This window comes from Typopeltis vanoorti, chromosome 7 (assembly GCF_054136105.1).
Source record: "Typopeltis vanoorti isolate ZY-2024b chromosome 7, IOZ_Tvanoo_1.0, whole genome shotgun sequence".
NCBI lineage: Eukaryota > Metazoa > Arthropoda > Arachnida > Uropygi > Thelyphonidae > Typopeltis > Typopeltis vanoorti.
The window spans coordinates 148,532,589-148,550,513 of NC_143555.1; the positions used below are offsets into that span (position 1 = coordinate 148,532,589).

The following is a 17,925-nucleotide window of genomic DNA, read 5'->3' on the forward strand; positions in this document are numbered from 1 at the left end:
CATTGAAGCATAGGTACGCGGTCAAAGTGTGGCAAAACGTTTGCAACAAGTAGGCCTATGCATACAATGGCCTGTAGACTGCGTCCCTTTATCCACGGCTCATCGTAGAGCACGTTTTCAGGGGTGGAGGAGGGTTGTATCCATAAGAATTGGACAAAATATCAATGGGCTAATGTACTCTTTACAGATGAGAGTCGTTTCAGTCTTCCCTCCGATTATCGACGACACTTGGTCTGGAGTTACGGCTTACTAACGCGAGAATGTTCTCGAAAGGGATGGATATGGCGGTGCTGGGGTCATGGCGTGGGGGAGGCAATATGCTTAATGGACACACTGAGCTACAAGTGGTAGAAAGAGGATAGTAAACGATATTTCAACATCACATTCGATTATTCTGCGGACCTGTAGGCGAAGAATTCATTTTCATGGATGACAGTGACACACCACATCGTACATGAGCATTAAAGTTACTTCTGGAGACCGATGATATTAATCGAATCGATTAGCCAGCACACTCCCCAAATGTCAACCCCATAGAACACGTTTGGGATGCAACAGGGAGAAGCATTGCTGCTCGAAATTCCCCTCCAGAAATCGAACAAGGCATATCCTTGCTCTGAAGGAGGAGTTGGCCAGTTTGCATCAAGACTCCTGATCACTTGGTCCTAAGCATGGTACGACGTTGTGAGATCTGCATCGGAGTGGACACATTCATACTGAAATGTCTCTCCGCATAATCTTCTGTAAGCACTCTACATTAATTCGTTAACTACATCCTTAAGAAATTTATAACTTTTGCCAAGTATTTCAATTTAATTTGTACCAAATTTATTTTACATGAAAATCATATTACATTTTCATGCAATATAATTTATTGGTATGTTGATAAATTATATTACATGAAAATGTGTTATAAATTTGGTACAATAAAATAATATAATACAATTCAGTAGGAAGTGAGCCATATACAAACCATCACCATTTATGATTAGCAGTTCCTGTAGAATTTCTGCAACAGTATTTCAGTATTTGTTAACGGATGCTAGTGAAAACCAGTAACAAATTTAATTTATTTTTTGTTACTTTTTATTCAGCAATTATTGAATATAAAATTAAATGATAAATAAAAATATTTAGAAAAAAATTTAGAAAATAATTAATAATTAATTTTTCTTAAAATATTCTTATTTAAATCTAATACATCTTTTTAATTTATTCATATAAGAAGTATGAAAGTTGAAGAAAATTGACAGTGTCTTTATCTTCATGTACTATTCGTGTTTTATCCTGCTCTGTTTGTAGAAAAAATAAAAGGATTCATTGTATTATACATTAGGAAAAATAATGACCATTTTCTTGAAAAGTAATAATGTCGCGCAAGGAACCTAAAAACAATCGTCGGTAAGTGCGGCTTCCATACAAATGTCTGCAGCAAAACATTACAAGAACTTAATTTGCTAATGCATTCAAACGTACACTTCTCTGCCATCAGCTCATTAATAGGCAGTCGCGTTTGCTTCAACCAATCACTGCAATCGATTTCCCAGAAAGACTACAAATCCTATTAGCCTGTGTTAATATCATTAGCACGTACCGTCTTGCGTTTTCTCTCTATTAAGAGCTTCAAAGCGCACTTGAACTAATTAATTCAATAAAAGGCTAACTCGCTGTGATTACAGGAGATTAGAAAGTTATCCAGCTGCACATTGAACCTGATACGATTGTACGCGGATGAATAATTTTCTGATACAGCTCGAGTGTGTGGGTGCGCCACGAAAAATAGTGCTTCGCTAATTTAATTAGCGAAGAAAACTTATTTAATAGACTCTTACTAATACAGATTGTTTAAACATAGCAAACTTTCCCTTTATCAGCCTCGGAATAATTTTTTTTTTCTTTTTTCTTGCAGAAATCAAAATCCCGCGTGCCAGAAAGGCTACCTACAGATCATCGAACCCTCCGGCATGACGAGTGACCTACGGAATCTTCAGACGCGAGGATTTTCTCAGCTGATATCAGCCTTAAAGGAACCTCCTAAGCAACTGTCATCGCTGTTCGATGTGGATCGTGGCGAACCCGAATTCGGACGCTATTGCGGAGAGATGATCGGGCGCAGTGCTACGTTCTTCTCCGAAGGCAACAACGTCACCCTGCTGGTGGTGGTCCCAGGTCGCGTGCCGGTTCATCCCTATCCCTTCAGTGTCTACCTCACCTACAAATTCCTTCCTAGGCTACCCGTCAAGTACCAGCGGGCGCCAATGATATATTACGGCACGCGACTCATGAACACCTACTGTGATAAGGTGCTGGTAAACTGTGATCGGAAGCAGTGCGTGATAAAGTCCCCCAACTTCCCCGGATTCTACCTGAGGAACGTCACTTGCCACTTCTGGGTGCGTCAGGATCACATCCCCTCGGGCCGGCATGCGTACATCGTTTTGTCGCAGAGCAACGAGTACAAAATCTCGGTGTACACGGGGCGTTCCAGCCCGGGCTCTTTCCCTCACAGCTCCCTCACCGAGGACTGCTCCAGCGACGTGGTCAGGATATTCGACGGCCCCACGGTGAACTCTCTGTTGCTGATGCAGTTCTGCGGGGCGGGGACCCTGCCGGAAGTCATATCCAGCGGACCGGAAGTGCTTGTCCAGTTATCTTCGGTTCCGAACCAGGTTCTTCACAACGCGCGAGTTGAACTCGACGTGAGCGTGCGGTTTGTGGACGCCGAGGAGTACCGAGTGAACAGCGGGAAGTGTGATTTCTTCATCGACGGCTCCGAACAGCGGCACGGGATTGTATATAGTCCGCGTCACACAGTGCCACGCAATACCACGTGCACCTTTCAGCTGAGCGGAGCCACCCCCTTCGACCGCATTTGGCTGTACTTCGTGTCGTTTTACGTGGAGGACCGACACCAGTGGTCGCGTCGGGAGACGTGCGAGATCGGTCGATTGGAAATCTACGACGTGACCTCGTCAGGGTGGCGCAGTGTTGACCTAGATAACAGTTCCGAAGAGCCGTCGTACCGCTTCTGCGAAAAATCCTCCCCCAAAGTGTGTGCTCGTGCGGCAGACCACTCCAGCTTCATTCCCCTCCGTCCATGCAAAGTCCCCAGCGAGAGCTACCTGTCCCGGGGCTCGGAGATGGTGATCCGTTACAACATCTTCACCACCCCCGAGGTCACCGTCACCAGCAGCACCTTCGTCGCCCGCTTTGAGTTCGTCGACAACCGACAATACGGAACCCCAGTCAAAACCGAGCTGTGCGATCGCCGATTCGAGAGTCGAAACAACCACTACGGCAGCTTTGCGTCGACCCGAAACGTGTTTCTCTACGGACGAGGGGGAAGTGAAAACATCACCTGCTCGTACAGTTTCTTTGGCATCCCGGCCGAGAGAATCGTCATCACTTTCACCGACATCCGCCTGAAGTCGTCGCAGTGCGAGCACCATTATGACCCCGTGCTGCAGCAGCACAAGTGTCGTATTCACCACACCCCCTCCGGCAGGGTGGCTTTCATCCAGGCTACGGAACGTTCTGGGACGATCTTCGCCCCACTGGGATGCTTTTGCAACATCACGTCCGATCCCCGGAGGCCCCTGATCATCGAGTCAGTGAGCAACACCGCCAAGCTGACCTTCACCGTGACCCAGATGACCTCTTTCGAGGATTTCAACGACTTCGGCTTCGAAGCCATCTACGAGTTTCTTCCCGTCTCCACGTGCGACACCGGCATTCAGCGCAAGAACGGCTCCAGCGAAGGCGAGGTCATCTTCAAAGTGCCGACTTCGGTGGAAAACCGTGCTCTTCCGCTGCGGTGTCGTTGGCTGCTCGAGGCGGCACCCTACAAATATCTGTATCTGAAATTCAAAGGTTCCGACGGCTCCGCAGGATGTCATTCGGGCAACCGCATCATCGTGTATGCCGGAGTGCATGTGCAGCCGATCGCGGTCGTGTGTCTGAACGACGGACTCAAGGACCAGGAATTCGACGTGTTCTCGAGCTTCTGGTACAATGACTCGCACCACGGGGGTCACAAGTCGCCTCACATTCGCGACCACGTGTACATCGAGATCATCGCCGCCCACTCGGAGACTTTCCACTTCCGATGGCTCGAGGTGACGAAACCGTTTTTCAGGACGCACTCGGGACAGACACTGAGGAACGTGAACTGCCTCTTCGAGTGCCCCGAGCTGAACGCGTGCATCAGCCCGGAACTGTGGTGCGACGGGACCATCCACTGTCCCTCGGGTTACGACGAAGCGCCCAACCACTGTCAGCAGTTCCCCACCCCTTACGTGGCGGCAGGGGCAGGAGGGGGCATCGTCTTGTTGCTGATCGTGCTGGCCCTCGTCACCCACCGATGTCGTCAGAGAGTGAAGTTCAAGGAATCGCGTCCCGTGCCCACCGAAGACTTTCCCATGGATAGTCCGCATGTGTGACGTATTCCGAGACTGCGACGTTGTTTTTTCCAAGTGCCTGTGACGACTGCCGTCACGTGACCCTGCTTGGTGGTTCCTCGTGCGTGTTTGTTCGTTGCCACATTGACCGACCGACATCAAAATTTTCGTTATTTGCACGCTCCATGTGTTACGGCACACTAAATGCTCAACCATGTGCTTTACGCGCGTGCAGCGGATCCGTGCCCGCAGTTCTTCTGTTTGTATCTTTCCGCTCGAGATGACAGATATATAAATATATGTAATTTATACACTTTGTACGTCCATAAAATGATGTAAGTTTATCACGTGACACGGTCTCTGTCTTATTTTGCTCCATACACATACTCACGACAACAACTGCGTGCAGTTTTTTTCCCACAGATGAACCGCTCTGCTTTTACGAATTCATCAAGGTTAATTTAACGTTGACAATAGCGCATTTTTTTCCCTTCTCAACTTGAGCAGTTTTACTTTAGGCTTAACTTCGAACACAGTCTATTAACTGGTAACTGCCATCAGTGGCGGAGAGTCGACTAGACTGTTTATCTGTTTTGGCACTTGGTCTACTCGTTGTAAACATATAATACTAAATAACGTACTTAATCTATGAGGAGTGATTTTGTCCTCGTGCATTTCAGGATATCTTGTGTATTGTAATTGACCACTTCAAGAATTAGCTGATTTAGGCGACTGTCGGCATTTGATAAATATTTCTTAACGAAGCCTTTTATGTATGATCATGTATCAGGAGGTGTGCTCCGCGAGTTCAAGAACAAGAGCTTTGACTCACATTTCTGGTTTCAAAGATCTTTAAGCGCATACAGGGCGGAGTTCCTGGTCCTCTTGAGCTCTAGCGATGTCATTTTATCTCGGTTCAGTTCATGATTTGAACTGATCCAACAGCTTCTTGAAGAGCAACGGAAATTTTCGGATTCAAGAGGATTTGAATCCCACCAATAATTTTGTCGTCATTATTGGTGATATATTTACTGTTCCATCGACACATTAAATCTTAACACTACCAGCGTGTTAAATCTTTACATTTCATCCTCGGTAATCTCAAGGTTGACAGTTGCAGGTTTGCAATTTCGTTTTGATTTACTGACAAAGATGGTGTTGCCACCATCTTTGTCAGATGGTTTATCAGCAGGATCACAACCCTGTAATTTTGGGAGTGTTGATAAGAAACATCGACAAGATAATTTGCAGCGAATTCTTGGAGTTCGTCATTTATTTCTCAATTCGTCGGCATTTGAAAAGATTATCTGTAACGACTTGGGGTTTGTGTTAGAATTAGCCATCAAGCAATATAAGTTCGTTCCTTAGAAAATTAACAAATCAAGTCTTGCGTGAGATTGCTTTTTCCAAATTGAGTTAACATTTCTCTGAAAGTGGATGTACCAAACTGGCATTGTTGGATTTCAATGAGTATTGCAAATCGGATGACATCGTTTTCTTTCGATATAATATCGCCTGATCGTATAATTATACTCTTTGTGTGATTCGCAGTTTCTGGATAGGTTTGAATCCTCGAAGACACTCTTTCCGAAAAAAAAATCGTAAAGTCGTAGTACAACCACTTTATGATTTTTTTTTCGTTTTTTTACGACCAAAAGGTGTGGCATGCTATGTTCTTGTTATAGCATTCCACACCAGCGACAAATACAATTACTGTATTTGTCACTAATACAAATACTAAAATCAGGTAATACTCTCAAGGAAAATGTGCAGATTCGTCAGAGGTAGATAAATACAAAATTAGATCAGAATTAACTCTGAAAAACTGCATAATCCAATGATAACGAAGGTCAAATTACTAATCGTGCATCTCTAATATTAAGCTATAAACATGGAATCACTTCTTGAATGAAATGATCCCCAAAATTAATCCCAATCGAAATACACCCGCGTCATTGTTTGACTAAAAACAGCATAATATTCTTATAAGGACTAGCTTAAAGGGGCGAAGCAAGAATGCTTTTCATCTTCCCCGTTATCTGTAGAGGACAGTGTAGGGATAAGGTATCATTGAGCTATTAAAGCTCTGATCACAGCAGGAGGGTAACAGCAATAGCCGAGCCTCAGTTAGAACTTCATTGGCAACAACAGCATTGCCATCCATTACCCTCCAAGGGTATTAATCACCGCCTGCCACAGCATAATATTAAAGTTCTTAAAAGAACTGAGCGATGGACTGAGTCCTTGACTCTTTATCCCGTCATCTGAATGAAGAGAATCTGTGTGGATGGAGTGTTATCGAGCTAAACGCTCTAGTCATGGTTGGGTAATGGGCAGTAGTCGAGCCTCTGTTAAAACTTACAGTGTTGCCATATGTAAATGTAAAGCCGTCTCTAAAAATTTGGACGATCCCTAGGCCAGTCAATCGTGACCTAGGGATCGTCCCCTTCCACCCACACACCACCACATTCCGAAGAAAAACATTCACCGACAAAGCCCCTCAGCGGGCTGTGCCCGAGAACACTTTCCCCGGATACTCAAATTGCTCCCTTAAGGCAAAAACCTTAAGAGAGAGCACTCAAACTCTCGAATCTCTGCGCACCTGGAGGTAACAGCCGAACCTCAGTTAAACTTCATTGGTACAGCATTGCCATCCGTTAGCCTGGAAGTCCTAAAAAAAGGCTTTTTTTTGTTCCTCACAGCATAACCTTGCTATGTGTAATATTTAGATATGAGAAATATTATGGTGTATTATATTTTCTTATGAAAATATTTTACCAGTTAACAAATTTATAAATTTTCTTAATTACCTGGGTGCTGATTAATATTTCACATAAATACAGAGAGGTGTCATAATTTAGGGGTAGACAAGTAATGTCAATTTCCATCTAAGGTCTCGTGTCTACTTATTATATGTAATCATCAAGTTTGTGCGTATGATAAATCCACTGTTTAAAGGATATGCTGCCTGTTCACATCAATGCTTCATCTTATGTTTGTCAACTTTGGACGAACAAAGAAAGCGGTGCCATTAAAACTTTTAACTGTTTGCAGTTATTTTTACAGCGATGAAATTCTCAAACATATGTTGGGTTTTATAACACAAGTAGCCATTGTTGCTGTTCGAAAGTTGGCTAAATCAACTTTCGAACAATGCCATCGTCCATACCAACTGAGCTACAAGAACTGAGCAGCTAGTTGCTCTAAAGAATGTCCGTAAAAAAACTTGCAATAGTCAAGCAGTTCAGAAGTGATTGTCCATTACGGGGGGATTTTTTATCTTCATTGGTGATCAGGACGATAATTCAGGATGTTGTTTGTCAAGGTAAATCAATCAATGCACATTTTTCTCCTTTCATGAGCATCATTTTTGGTCTAAAAGTATACTTCAGATCTATCAAATGTCTTCTGAAAGGATGGAATTGGGAAGCATTTTTCTCTTTCCCATGTGTGTAGTACGATAAAAGCTCCCCAACCAGTAAGATTTTTTCCCACAGTGAAATGCGACACCTCTTTACGGTGCAAAAGCTATTTTGGTGTAAATAGCAGGCCGGCTGAACAACAGAACGTGTATAGAAAGGACTGCACCAGGGTACAGCAGACACCATCCAGGCTTAAAAAGATGATTTCAACATATAGGGTGTATTTTGCTGGTCCGAATTACGATTTTCTATTGCGCATATTAAAGACGTATGGCTGTCATTGCACCTGTTTCCAGACAGGAAAAATCTTCCAGGGTGATAAAGCACCATGTCACTGGTGATGGATTGCCGGTGTATTCACGATCTAATAGAACATTTGTGGAGTGTTCTGGAAATGCTGTGTAAAGTATACATCCTGTATTTTGTTCCATTCAGAAACTGTGCAATTCCTGTAGAGGACGGTGATATGGTCGCATGTATTGTTTCTTTTAATGCCGTTTGCATGCGGATTTGGGTTGGAAGTGTCAAAAAAAAAAATAATAAAAATAAAAAAGATACGAGAACTATAAAAGTTCAACATTCCATAGCTGTCTGATAGCTTAAACATAGTCTGAAATCAATCCTATATTGGCTACTGTAGGGACCAATGTTCGATGCTGTTATTGTGCTTTTGTATCCAGAGAAATTTGAAACAAAGACTGCAGCGATCTAAACAACGATAGGACTCGAACCATTGAAGCATGGGAAGGCCAAACGAATTTCATTTCTTCAGCATTGATAGCAGGGATAGAGTTTGGAGACAGCAGCCGATGAACACTCACCATGTCATCTCCCCTATACAACTTTTGGATGTGGGATGTTAGTGTTGAGGATGGAATGTTCACCTAACGAACCTTCTTGGGCCTTGATACCATTACCAAATGACCGTATAAGAGCAGTTAGAAATATTCTGCTTGTATCTAAAGAATGTCTATTTTCTCTTCTTCTACGTGTTAGGCCTAATGCCTGCTACGGAGCTATCTTAAGCCCTTCTAAGTCGTACCCGTCCCGAGGATAAGGTGATTAACTTCCCTATCTTTCCCGGTTTGCCTGCTTGCGAGAGGAAACCCTGTTCACTGGGCTATGTGTGAGAAAGATCCTTAAGCTCCTCACGTCGGCGACGGGAATCGAACCCAGGACACTCCTTTCCTAGGCATATGGTTGTGAGGCGCATGGCCACAATGTGTCAATTTTTTCTACTCATCCCACTGTTCATCAGAAATTTCAGCCTGATTGAGGAATCCATCTTGTTATGAGGGGATCGATACCATCAAGCCATTGGATAAAATAATGTAAGAGAAAATATACTATTTTTTGAAAATAAACCTTTTTTTTAAACTACATGCATTCTGAAATTACTAAAGATTTTAAAATATAAATATTTAGAAACACTATAAAATATTTTGTTACTTAATTTTTATTTATAAAAACCGTTTTATTTTTCAATAACTTAAGTAGAATCTTGTACTCGTTAACTACTATACTTCGAATATATTTGACGAGAGAGAGAATTCATATATTAATAACTCCTTTCCCTATCTCTTTTCTCGTTTTTTTTTAATGATTCGGGCGTTTGTATCTGATTTCTTTAAATGATCGTGTTTTCGTCTGCAAAGTAAAAAGAAGTCGATGAACATAGAGGAAACATAATCATTACATTTTATTTTCTTAGTCTTCACATGTTTCGTGACACTTAAATATATATCCATTCGATGGGGTATCGTGGTTTCGCAGTGAACGGCTTTTTCTGCGAAAATTCTTCAACTTTATTCAGTAAGTAAAGAAATCTTTTCTAAATAAGAAAGAGATAAAAAAATACTGAATAATAGCTCTGTCTTAGGAAAAACAAGTGTCAGCAAAATTGCAAATTATTGGGGAAAAAAAAGTTCACTCGAGACTTCGATGTTGGTAACAATCTAAATAAATGGTTTACTCATGTAAACTGAGAAGTATCCATATTTAGACGATTTTTTTTAGAAAAAGCAGAAGTTGGAATTTCTAGATAATGAACTATGGCTCTTAATCAAAAACAGAGAAGAAAAAAAAAAACAATTAGAGTTGCAAAAATGCAATAATCCTTCAAAGAGTTGGTAAAAATTAATTTAACGAAGAGAAAGTTCTTTTTTTTGACGAATGGACCGTTCCATCTTTTTTTTTTTTTTTGACGTTTCGCATAAATTCAGTTAATATAAACTAAATTTATGCGACCGGAAGCTGAATTATCAGCTTCCGGTCACATAAATTAAGGAGAGCTTCCTAAAGGAGAGCTTCTATAACAAGAAGAGCATTGTAAGATATGAAGCTTTGTAATATTCAGACAAAAAAACATGAAAAATAAATAAATAAATAATACATAAAAACAAATACAAAAGATAAATAAATACAATAGAATAAAAGCCATACACACTGAATACACCACTAGTATCCTTGACAGTTGAATTTCCGACGGGCCGATGGTCAGTCAGTGGGAAAAGTGACGTTTTCAGATAAAAATTATAAATGAATTAAAAATAAAATTTTAACTATAATTAGTATTATAACTACTTAAAAAATAACACCCCATCCACACAGATTCTCTTCATTCAGATGACGGGATAAAGAGTCAAGGACTCAATCCATCGCCCAGTTCTTTTAAGAACTTTAAGACTTTCATTTGAAAAGCCCTGATAAAGGTGCTTCTCGTTCAAAACAAGTTTGGCACTGGTCTGCGGCGAGCGCCCGTGTGGTTGCCGGGATAAGAATAGAACCAATGCAAATCCAAGCATGTCGTAAGAGGCGACTAAATGGACCCCGAGTTTCGAGAGTTCGCTCTCTCATGTTTCTTCCGGAATTTTGCTCCCGGTGAGGGGGGATGATTTCGGGGGGGGGGGTTGCCCTGAGAGAGCATTTTGAGTCTCTGGGGAGGGTGATCTCCGGCGTGGCTCGAGAGGGGCCTTGTCGGTAGATGCTTTTCTCCGGAATATGAGCGGTTCTGCTCGGTGGTGGGTGGTGCTCCATCACCGAGTGGAGCCAACGCTAAGTTGGGAGGTCTTTCGGCCACTATTGAGTGGTCTAGGGATCGTCCTAATTTTTAGGGTTTGCTTTACTTTAAAAAAAAAAAAAGCACTGGTCTGCGGCGATCATCAGTAATTACTAGAATTGGCTTAGGTCAAAGTAATTTCTATTTCTATGAAAACGAATGAATCATATTTGAGAGCAACAATAGTACAGAATACTCAAAATCTATCGATCGATACAGGATAAATTCCGTTTAGTTGAATGGGTGATCTCCAAGTATATTATAATCAATCATATTAAAATAAAAACAAAATAACAGTAATTACTAAAGATTTTAAAACATAAATATTACAAACATATAAAATATTTTGTTACTTAATTTTTATTTAGAAAAACGTTTTTATTTTTCAATAACTTTAGCAGAATCAAGTACACCAATCAGTAAATAATATGATTATTATTATTATTTGGATTCTTTTCCTTGAAGGTTAGTAAGGAGATCCAAGTCCTTTTTAGGACTTCCAGGGTAACAAATGACAATGATGTAGCCAATGAAGTTTTAACTGAAGCTCGGCTATTGCCGTTACCCAGTCATGACTAGAGCTTTTTAGCTCAATAACACTCCATCGGCACAGATTTACTTCATTCAGATGACGGGATAAAGAGTCAAGGACTCAGTCCATCGCCCAGTTCTTATAAGAACTTAAAGGTTAGTAGTCGATCACTGGGAGAAGCTACTAAAAAGTACAAAAATAAATAAAAAACTAAAGTCACTAATAAAAAATAATTACAAAAATAAATAAAAAACTTTATAAATAAATAAAAGGAATTCACTGTTATGATACACTATTATAAATGATTAATAACAGATGTAAAAATAATCCTGTAAAATGAATTCATATTACGTACTCTTATTATTAAACTTGTACTAATTTTTGTGGCAATTTCCACATTCTTGAATTACTAATTGACAGGACGGTTCAAGGAAACCTGGCTGGTAGAAGTGGACAACAACATTTGAGAAGTCTTCTTCATTTCGATGGGTTTAAAGCAACGGTATCGCTGGAACTGGTTTTAAAGTGAATTTTTTGAAAACAAACTGAATGCGAATATGTTCTTTTTCTTATCTCATTGAATGAATAAAAAATACATTTTAATGTCAAGAAAAAGTGTGACAAGATTGTGGAAAGGAGGTATTTCAATTTTAACTTCATGAACTGAAAAATGCTTGACATAGAAAGAAAACTGGGGAAATTTGAGTACCATTCTCATTCAAGATACAAAAAACAGAGAAATGTGCTACCTAAGGTCTGAATAATTGTTTAATAGTTTATGGCTTGACAAATTAGAAAAAGAACAGGATTAGAATTAGGAACTTCTAATTCTAATTAGGAAAAAAACATTATCTATATCATCATTAAATTTCTGACATGTTCCCTCAGGAGGTATACAGACCACATGTTCCTACATTCTCAATAGCTCCCCATCGACAGTTCTCCAAATTAACCTGCTGTCTGTCAGGACACCAATCTTGTCCGATCTTATATTTCAATCTTCCTGCGGCATCACTCCGCTTGGATCATGGACTTTCTCTCAGACTTTTTCTTGCTAACTTGGAATCAAACACCTGTTTTGCTAAAATGTCTTCTTCCATTCCGTTTCAGTGACCATTCCACTGAGATTAGCTCTGTTAACACATTCCTGGATGCTAAACTCTTTCCTAATATCGTCGTGTTTTTGATATTGCCATTAATGCCATATGTTCACTTCCTAATTTTTCTCGAACCTCTCATATCTGTACCATCTAATTTTTGATTAAGTGCTTTTTTTTTTCTAAGCCAGCTCTCAAATACATCATTTAAATATGGTTCGAACACTATATTGTACACAGCAAGTTTAGACTAATTTCTCTCTATTTGGAATACATTTATTTATCTGACTTCCCATAATGCGAACTTTATTAATTCATTTGGCTGTTTCCAGATTTAATTTGCCTTCTTCACTAAAAATTGTGACTAATTTAATTAAAATGTTTTACTTGTTCTGTATTGAAGACAAATACCTGGATAAGATATCAAACAAGTGTCATGGATATTGTAAATTACATTAAATAAGCTAAGTGGAGATGGGCTGGCCATATTGCCAGATGCAATGACGGGAGATGGACTAGAAAATCAACAGAATGGAGACCAATGAATGGAGCAAGACAAAGAGGAAGACGAGAAGAGGTGTAGGGATGAACTGGAACAAATTGCAGGAGTGAGACGGATGGGAGAGGCAGAAAACCGAGTGGTCTGTAAAATCATGGAGGAGACCTTCGTCTAACAGTGGACAGAACCAAAAGGTTGAAGAAGAAGAAGACTTGTTCTCCAGGTTATCCATTCAGAATGCAGCTGTGTTTAAATGTTTCTGCCTATTTTCATAGTCATAAATTGTATTGTTAAGTCAAATATTTGTATTTCCTAATAAATTCATTCATAATGTATCCTGGAGACCGTTTGGTTTGTCCACCAAATGCACCCAAATAATAATGATCATTTTATAGTAATTTTATAATTAATTATATACAATTGATCATCGCAATAATTTAGTCGCAAGCTTCAAAAACACTTTGTAGAGCTGATGGCAGGTAAAAATTAAAGACCCATAACCTTAAAAAGGAAGCTCTTTTGTTATGAGATAAAACAGAAACTTATAATTTTGTTTGAAAATAAGTCAATTTGATGCTGATGAGTTTCTTATAAAGTCTTCTAGGGACAAGATCTAGAATTTCAGGTGACCTAGATCTACAGTAGTTTCCGAGATTAGGTGGGAAGATTTGTCAGATAGAGAAACTAAGACTTTGTCGCCAGTGTATTTCTGTAAATTGCGTATGTTCACTGCTTGGTTTGGCGGTCTCGAAATCTCCCCATCCGGGCAACCAGTTCATTTCGGCAAGAAAAAACCTGAGTTGCCCTGACACCTCCATATGAAATCGGCTACATGAGAGAGAGAAAAAAGGACCAAAAAACGAATCCTGGGTTCCGGATTTCACATCCAGGTCATTCCAACCAAAGGGCAGCGTAGATACAGAATGACCTGCGAAAGTTCATGATTATTTGAAATAGATTTTGCTGTCGTTCCAAATCAAATCCCATTTGATATATAAATATGGCCTTCAACCATGGCAACAACAACAAAAATTTCCCCTCTTGAAAATTTCTACATTATTACTCGTTTGAAGTATTACACTTTTCTCATAAACGTAAACTACTTCACTTATGGATTTTTGTTTTCAAAAGGAGCTCCCAACAACAACACACGAACTCGTCTGAACTTAATCAATATGGCGAATTAGTCTGCCTCTGTTCTACCACAATACGAAACTCATTAATTCAAACCACGTAAGCAAATATGGAATTTCTATTCTTACTTTCCTAATCCAACAAGTCATATTGTCAGTTTATGGGAATGTTTAATTTACACAAGAGCTTTGCGCTTGCGTACGATCATTGTGTCCACAAGTCGATCTAAATGGCGCTAGTGCAATACCTTTATGAGCAAAGTTGACGTATCATAACTCAGTAGGCTTTGACATATTGTTTGGCACACAGCCAAGGGTAGGAAGTTTAGAGTGAATACAACAGCTCGAGTGGTACATTCAATGAAGTGTATTGTCTAGTGCGAAAGCAGTTAAGCTCTATTCCATAATATACTAAATTGACTTGGCAAGTTATATGAGATGATTCTGAGTCTAATTACTAATGTACACCATAATATTTAGTCAATAAAGTAAATATAAGTTGGAATTACTGTTTGCGTTTATTTCAATTGGGTACGTCTTCTGACCATAAAAAAAGTTAATTATGAGGCATGTTTGTAGCATTTTGTACCTCGAAAAAGGTTCTATCTGAAGAGCTTTACGTAGCAGACACAACCAAACCTACCCAATTATCGCTAGTGTACAACACATTTGGAATCTCATCATTGCATAAAGGTTAACTTAACACATTTTGACATATAACTTAACTTCGTCCAAGTGGCTATGCGCTTCGCAGCCATATGCCTAGGAAACGAGTTTCCTGGGCTTGATTCCCGTCGCCGACCTCAGGAGCTTAAGGATCTTTCTCAGTCATAGCAGGTCTTAGGCATGGACTTAGGGTTTTCTCCCCACTTTATCTGGGGTTTTTCCTCCTGCAAACCTGCCCCGTGAACACACGCAGCTACAGACATAGGACACACCGGGAGGCATAGGGCTAGCCACTTTATCCTCGGGATGGGTACGGCTTAGAAGGGCTAAGGATAGCTCCGTAACAGGCCTAATACGTGAAGGGAAGAAGAACTTAACTTCGGAAATTTATGTATAGATAGCCACAATTTCTTCACAATCGTGATATTTATTTATTAATTATTATTATTACTTGTTTATAGTGTAGGGCATTTATAGTGAACATTTCCAAATAGTCCTGAAACATCAAAAATCAATAAAGGTATCATCAGTAATTACCAGACTGGTTTCTACCTGGATAGTGGCCATTCCCATAATGCATAGCATTATACACACCCGAAAGGAGGTGTGATGTTTTGTATTATAGGATGCTAAGGCAATTAACGAGAAGTCACTGCTTATACTTGGATAAAGGATTAAATAACAATACAATTTATTGGCATCTGTAATTTAATTTATACATAAACTATATTAATTATAATCTCTTAGATTATTTTATGAAATAAGATAAATTTGATAAAACAGTATTTTATTTTTATCATGCAATTATTGAAATAAAAACTTTGTATATTATGTTTTATCGGGGTGATGAATGAAATCAATCGACCGTGAGATGCGGTGACTGATTCATTCGATCCAATACCCTTGGAGGGTAATGGATGGCAATGCTGTAGCCAGTGAAGCTCTAACTGAGGCTCGGCTATATTGCTGTTACCCTCCTGCCATGATCAGAGCTTTAATAGCTCAATAACACCTTATCCCTACACTGTCCTCTACAGATAACGGGGAAGATGAAAAGCATTCTTGCTTCGCCCCTTTAAGCCAGTCCTTATAAGGACTATAAAAAAAAATGTTTTATCGGGAATCAATCGACCGTGAGATGCGGTGATTGATTCATTCAATCCAATACCCTTGGAGGGTAATGGATGGCAATGCTGTAGCGAATGAAGTTCTAACTGAGGCTCGGCTATTGCTGTTACCCTCCTGCTATGATCAGAGCTTTAATTGCTCAATAACACCTTATCCCTACACTGTCCTCTACAGATAACGGGGAAGATGAAAAGCAATCTTGCTTCGCCCCTTTAAGCCAGTCCTTATAAGGATGATTTTATCGGGCGAACAGGGTACGGCCTGGAGAAAGTCCTTTTTAGGACTTCCAGGGTAACAAATGGCAATGCTGTAGCTAATGAAGTTTTAACTGAGGCTCGGCTATTGCCGTTACCCAGCCATGACTAGAGCTTTTTAGCTCAACAACACTCTATCCACACAGATTTTCTTCATTCAGATGACGGGATAAAGAGTCAAGGACACAGTCCATCGCCCAGTTCTTATAAGAATTATAAGAACTATGATTTTATCAAGATCCAATCACAATCCAATACCCTTGGAGGGTAATGGATGGCAATGCTGTAGCCAATGAAGTTCTAACTGAGGTTTGGCTATTGCTGTTATCCTCCTGCCATGATCAGAGCTTTAATAGCTCAATAACACCTTATCCCTACACTGTCCTCTACAGATAACGGGGGATATGAAAAGCATTATTGCTTCGCCCCTTTAAGCCAGTCCTTATAAGGACTATGATTTTATCAAGTTGATCAGAGGAATTGACAATCGACCGTGAGAGATGCGGTGATTAATACCCTTGGAAGGTAATGGATGGCAGTGCTGTAGCCAATGAAATCCTAACTGAGGCTCGGATATTGATGTTACCCTCCTACCATGATCAGAGCTTTAATAGCTCAATAACACCTTATCCCTACGCTGTCCTCTACAGATATAACGGGGAAGATCAAAAGCATTCTTGCTTCGCCCCTTTAAGCCGGTCTTTATAGGGATGATTTCATATGAGAAATATTATAATGGTATCTTCTGTTTATTTATATCTTTTTATTTAGTTGAATGAGAACAGAACATGTCAAAATTGAATTTATGTGATTTTAAGATGTTAAAAGGAATAAAAGAAGATTCTGTTTCGCATTTTTCACCTCAGTGTAAGTCGTACATTTGTAATCTGTTCTCGAAGAAGATCCAACTTTGATCTTCTAACTGAATTCACATAACCCAAAATAATATTCCAAAAGGTCTTTTGTCTAAAATTTATTGTCGTTGCCATAAGTGACAGGAAAATGGACAGAAATAAAACCCCTGAAATGAAATATCTCCCATTGCGACAATTGTACAGTGAATCTTAATGGGGTCCCGGTTGGGTAATTTTTCCTGTTAACAAGGAGTGCGAAACAGATTTGGAAGTCATTCCAATATTGATTACTTCCTCTTTTCGTTAAGTTCCGTTGCTGGCACAATGCCAAGGCTAATTGTTAGCATCCTTCATAATTACCCTCGTCCTAAGAGCGCAGCGAAATGAATGTAAATGAAAGTCGATGGAGTGGGAAAAGTTTAGAGCGAGTGCGAGAAAAAGAACTTTCGATGTTCATTACAAAAGAGAGCCGTGATAGTCATTCAATAGTCCTGGGAAATCATGTTGCCTGCAAACATTAGTGCCTGACGACACTGCCAATCAAATATCTGCTGGTATCCTAGCAACAAAAGACTGTCACACGGAATTTTTGGGCTCTGCAATTTCAGACCTGTGGGATTATTCCATTAGAGTGGTCCGTCCTTCATCATTTGTAGAGGGAAACAGATATGACACATTGATGTATACGTAATCTCCAGGTACTGACAGATTTTTCTGATAATAAGAGTGCCTTTGATTATCTGGCAGTGTGCAAAATGTAAATCTTTCGACAGCGAGACCTGGTGACAGGATCGTTCACTTGTAATTTGCAACTTGAGTCCTGACCATAATTTTGCACAAAATAATAAAAAGTTCTCATTTTTAAACAATTTTTTATAAAATATA

General features: G+C 39.9%; 1 protein-coding gene across 1 annotated transcript in view; it reads left to right on the forward strand.

Annotated features, from left to right (window-relative positions):
• LOC150105183 (uncharacterized) overlaps positions 1 to 4,439 on the forward strand; it is a 53,398-nt gene extending 48,959 nt beyond the window's left edge. The window contains exon 3 of the mRNA XM_090395134.1: positions 1,910 to 4,439. Coding sequence (XP_090251260.1) covers positions 1,910 to 4,439 — 2,530 coding nt within the window. The remainder of the gene's footprint in view (positions 1 to 1,909) is intronic.
• The last annotated feature ends 13,486 nt before the right edge of the window (positions 4,440 to 17,925 follow it).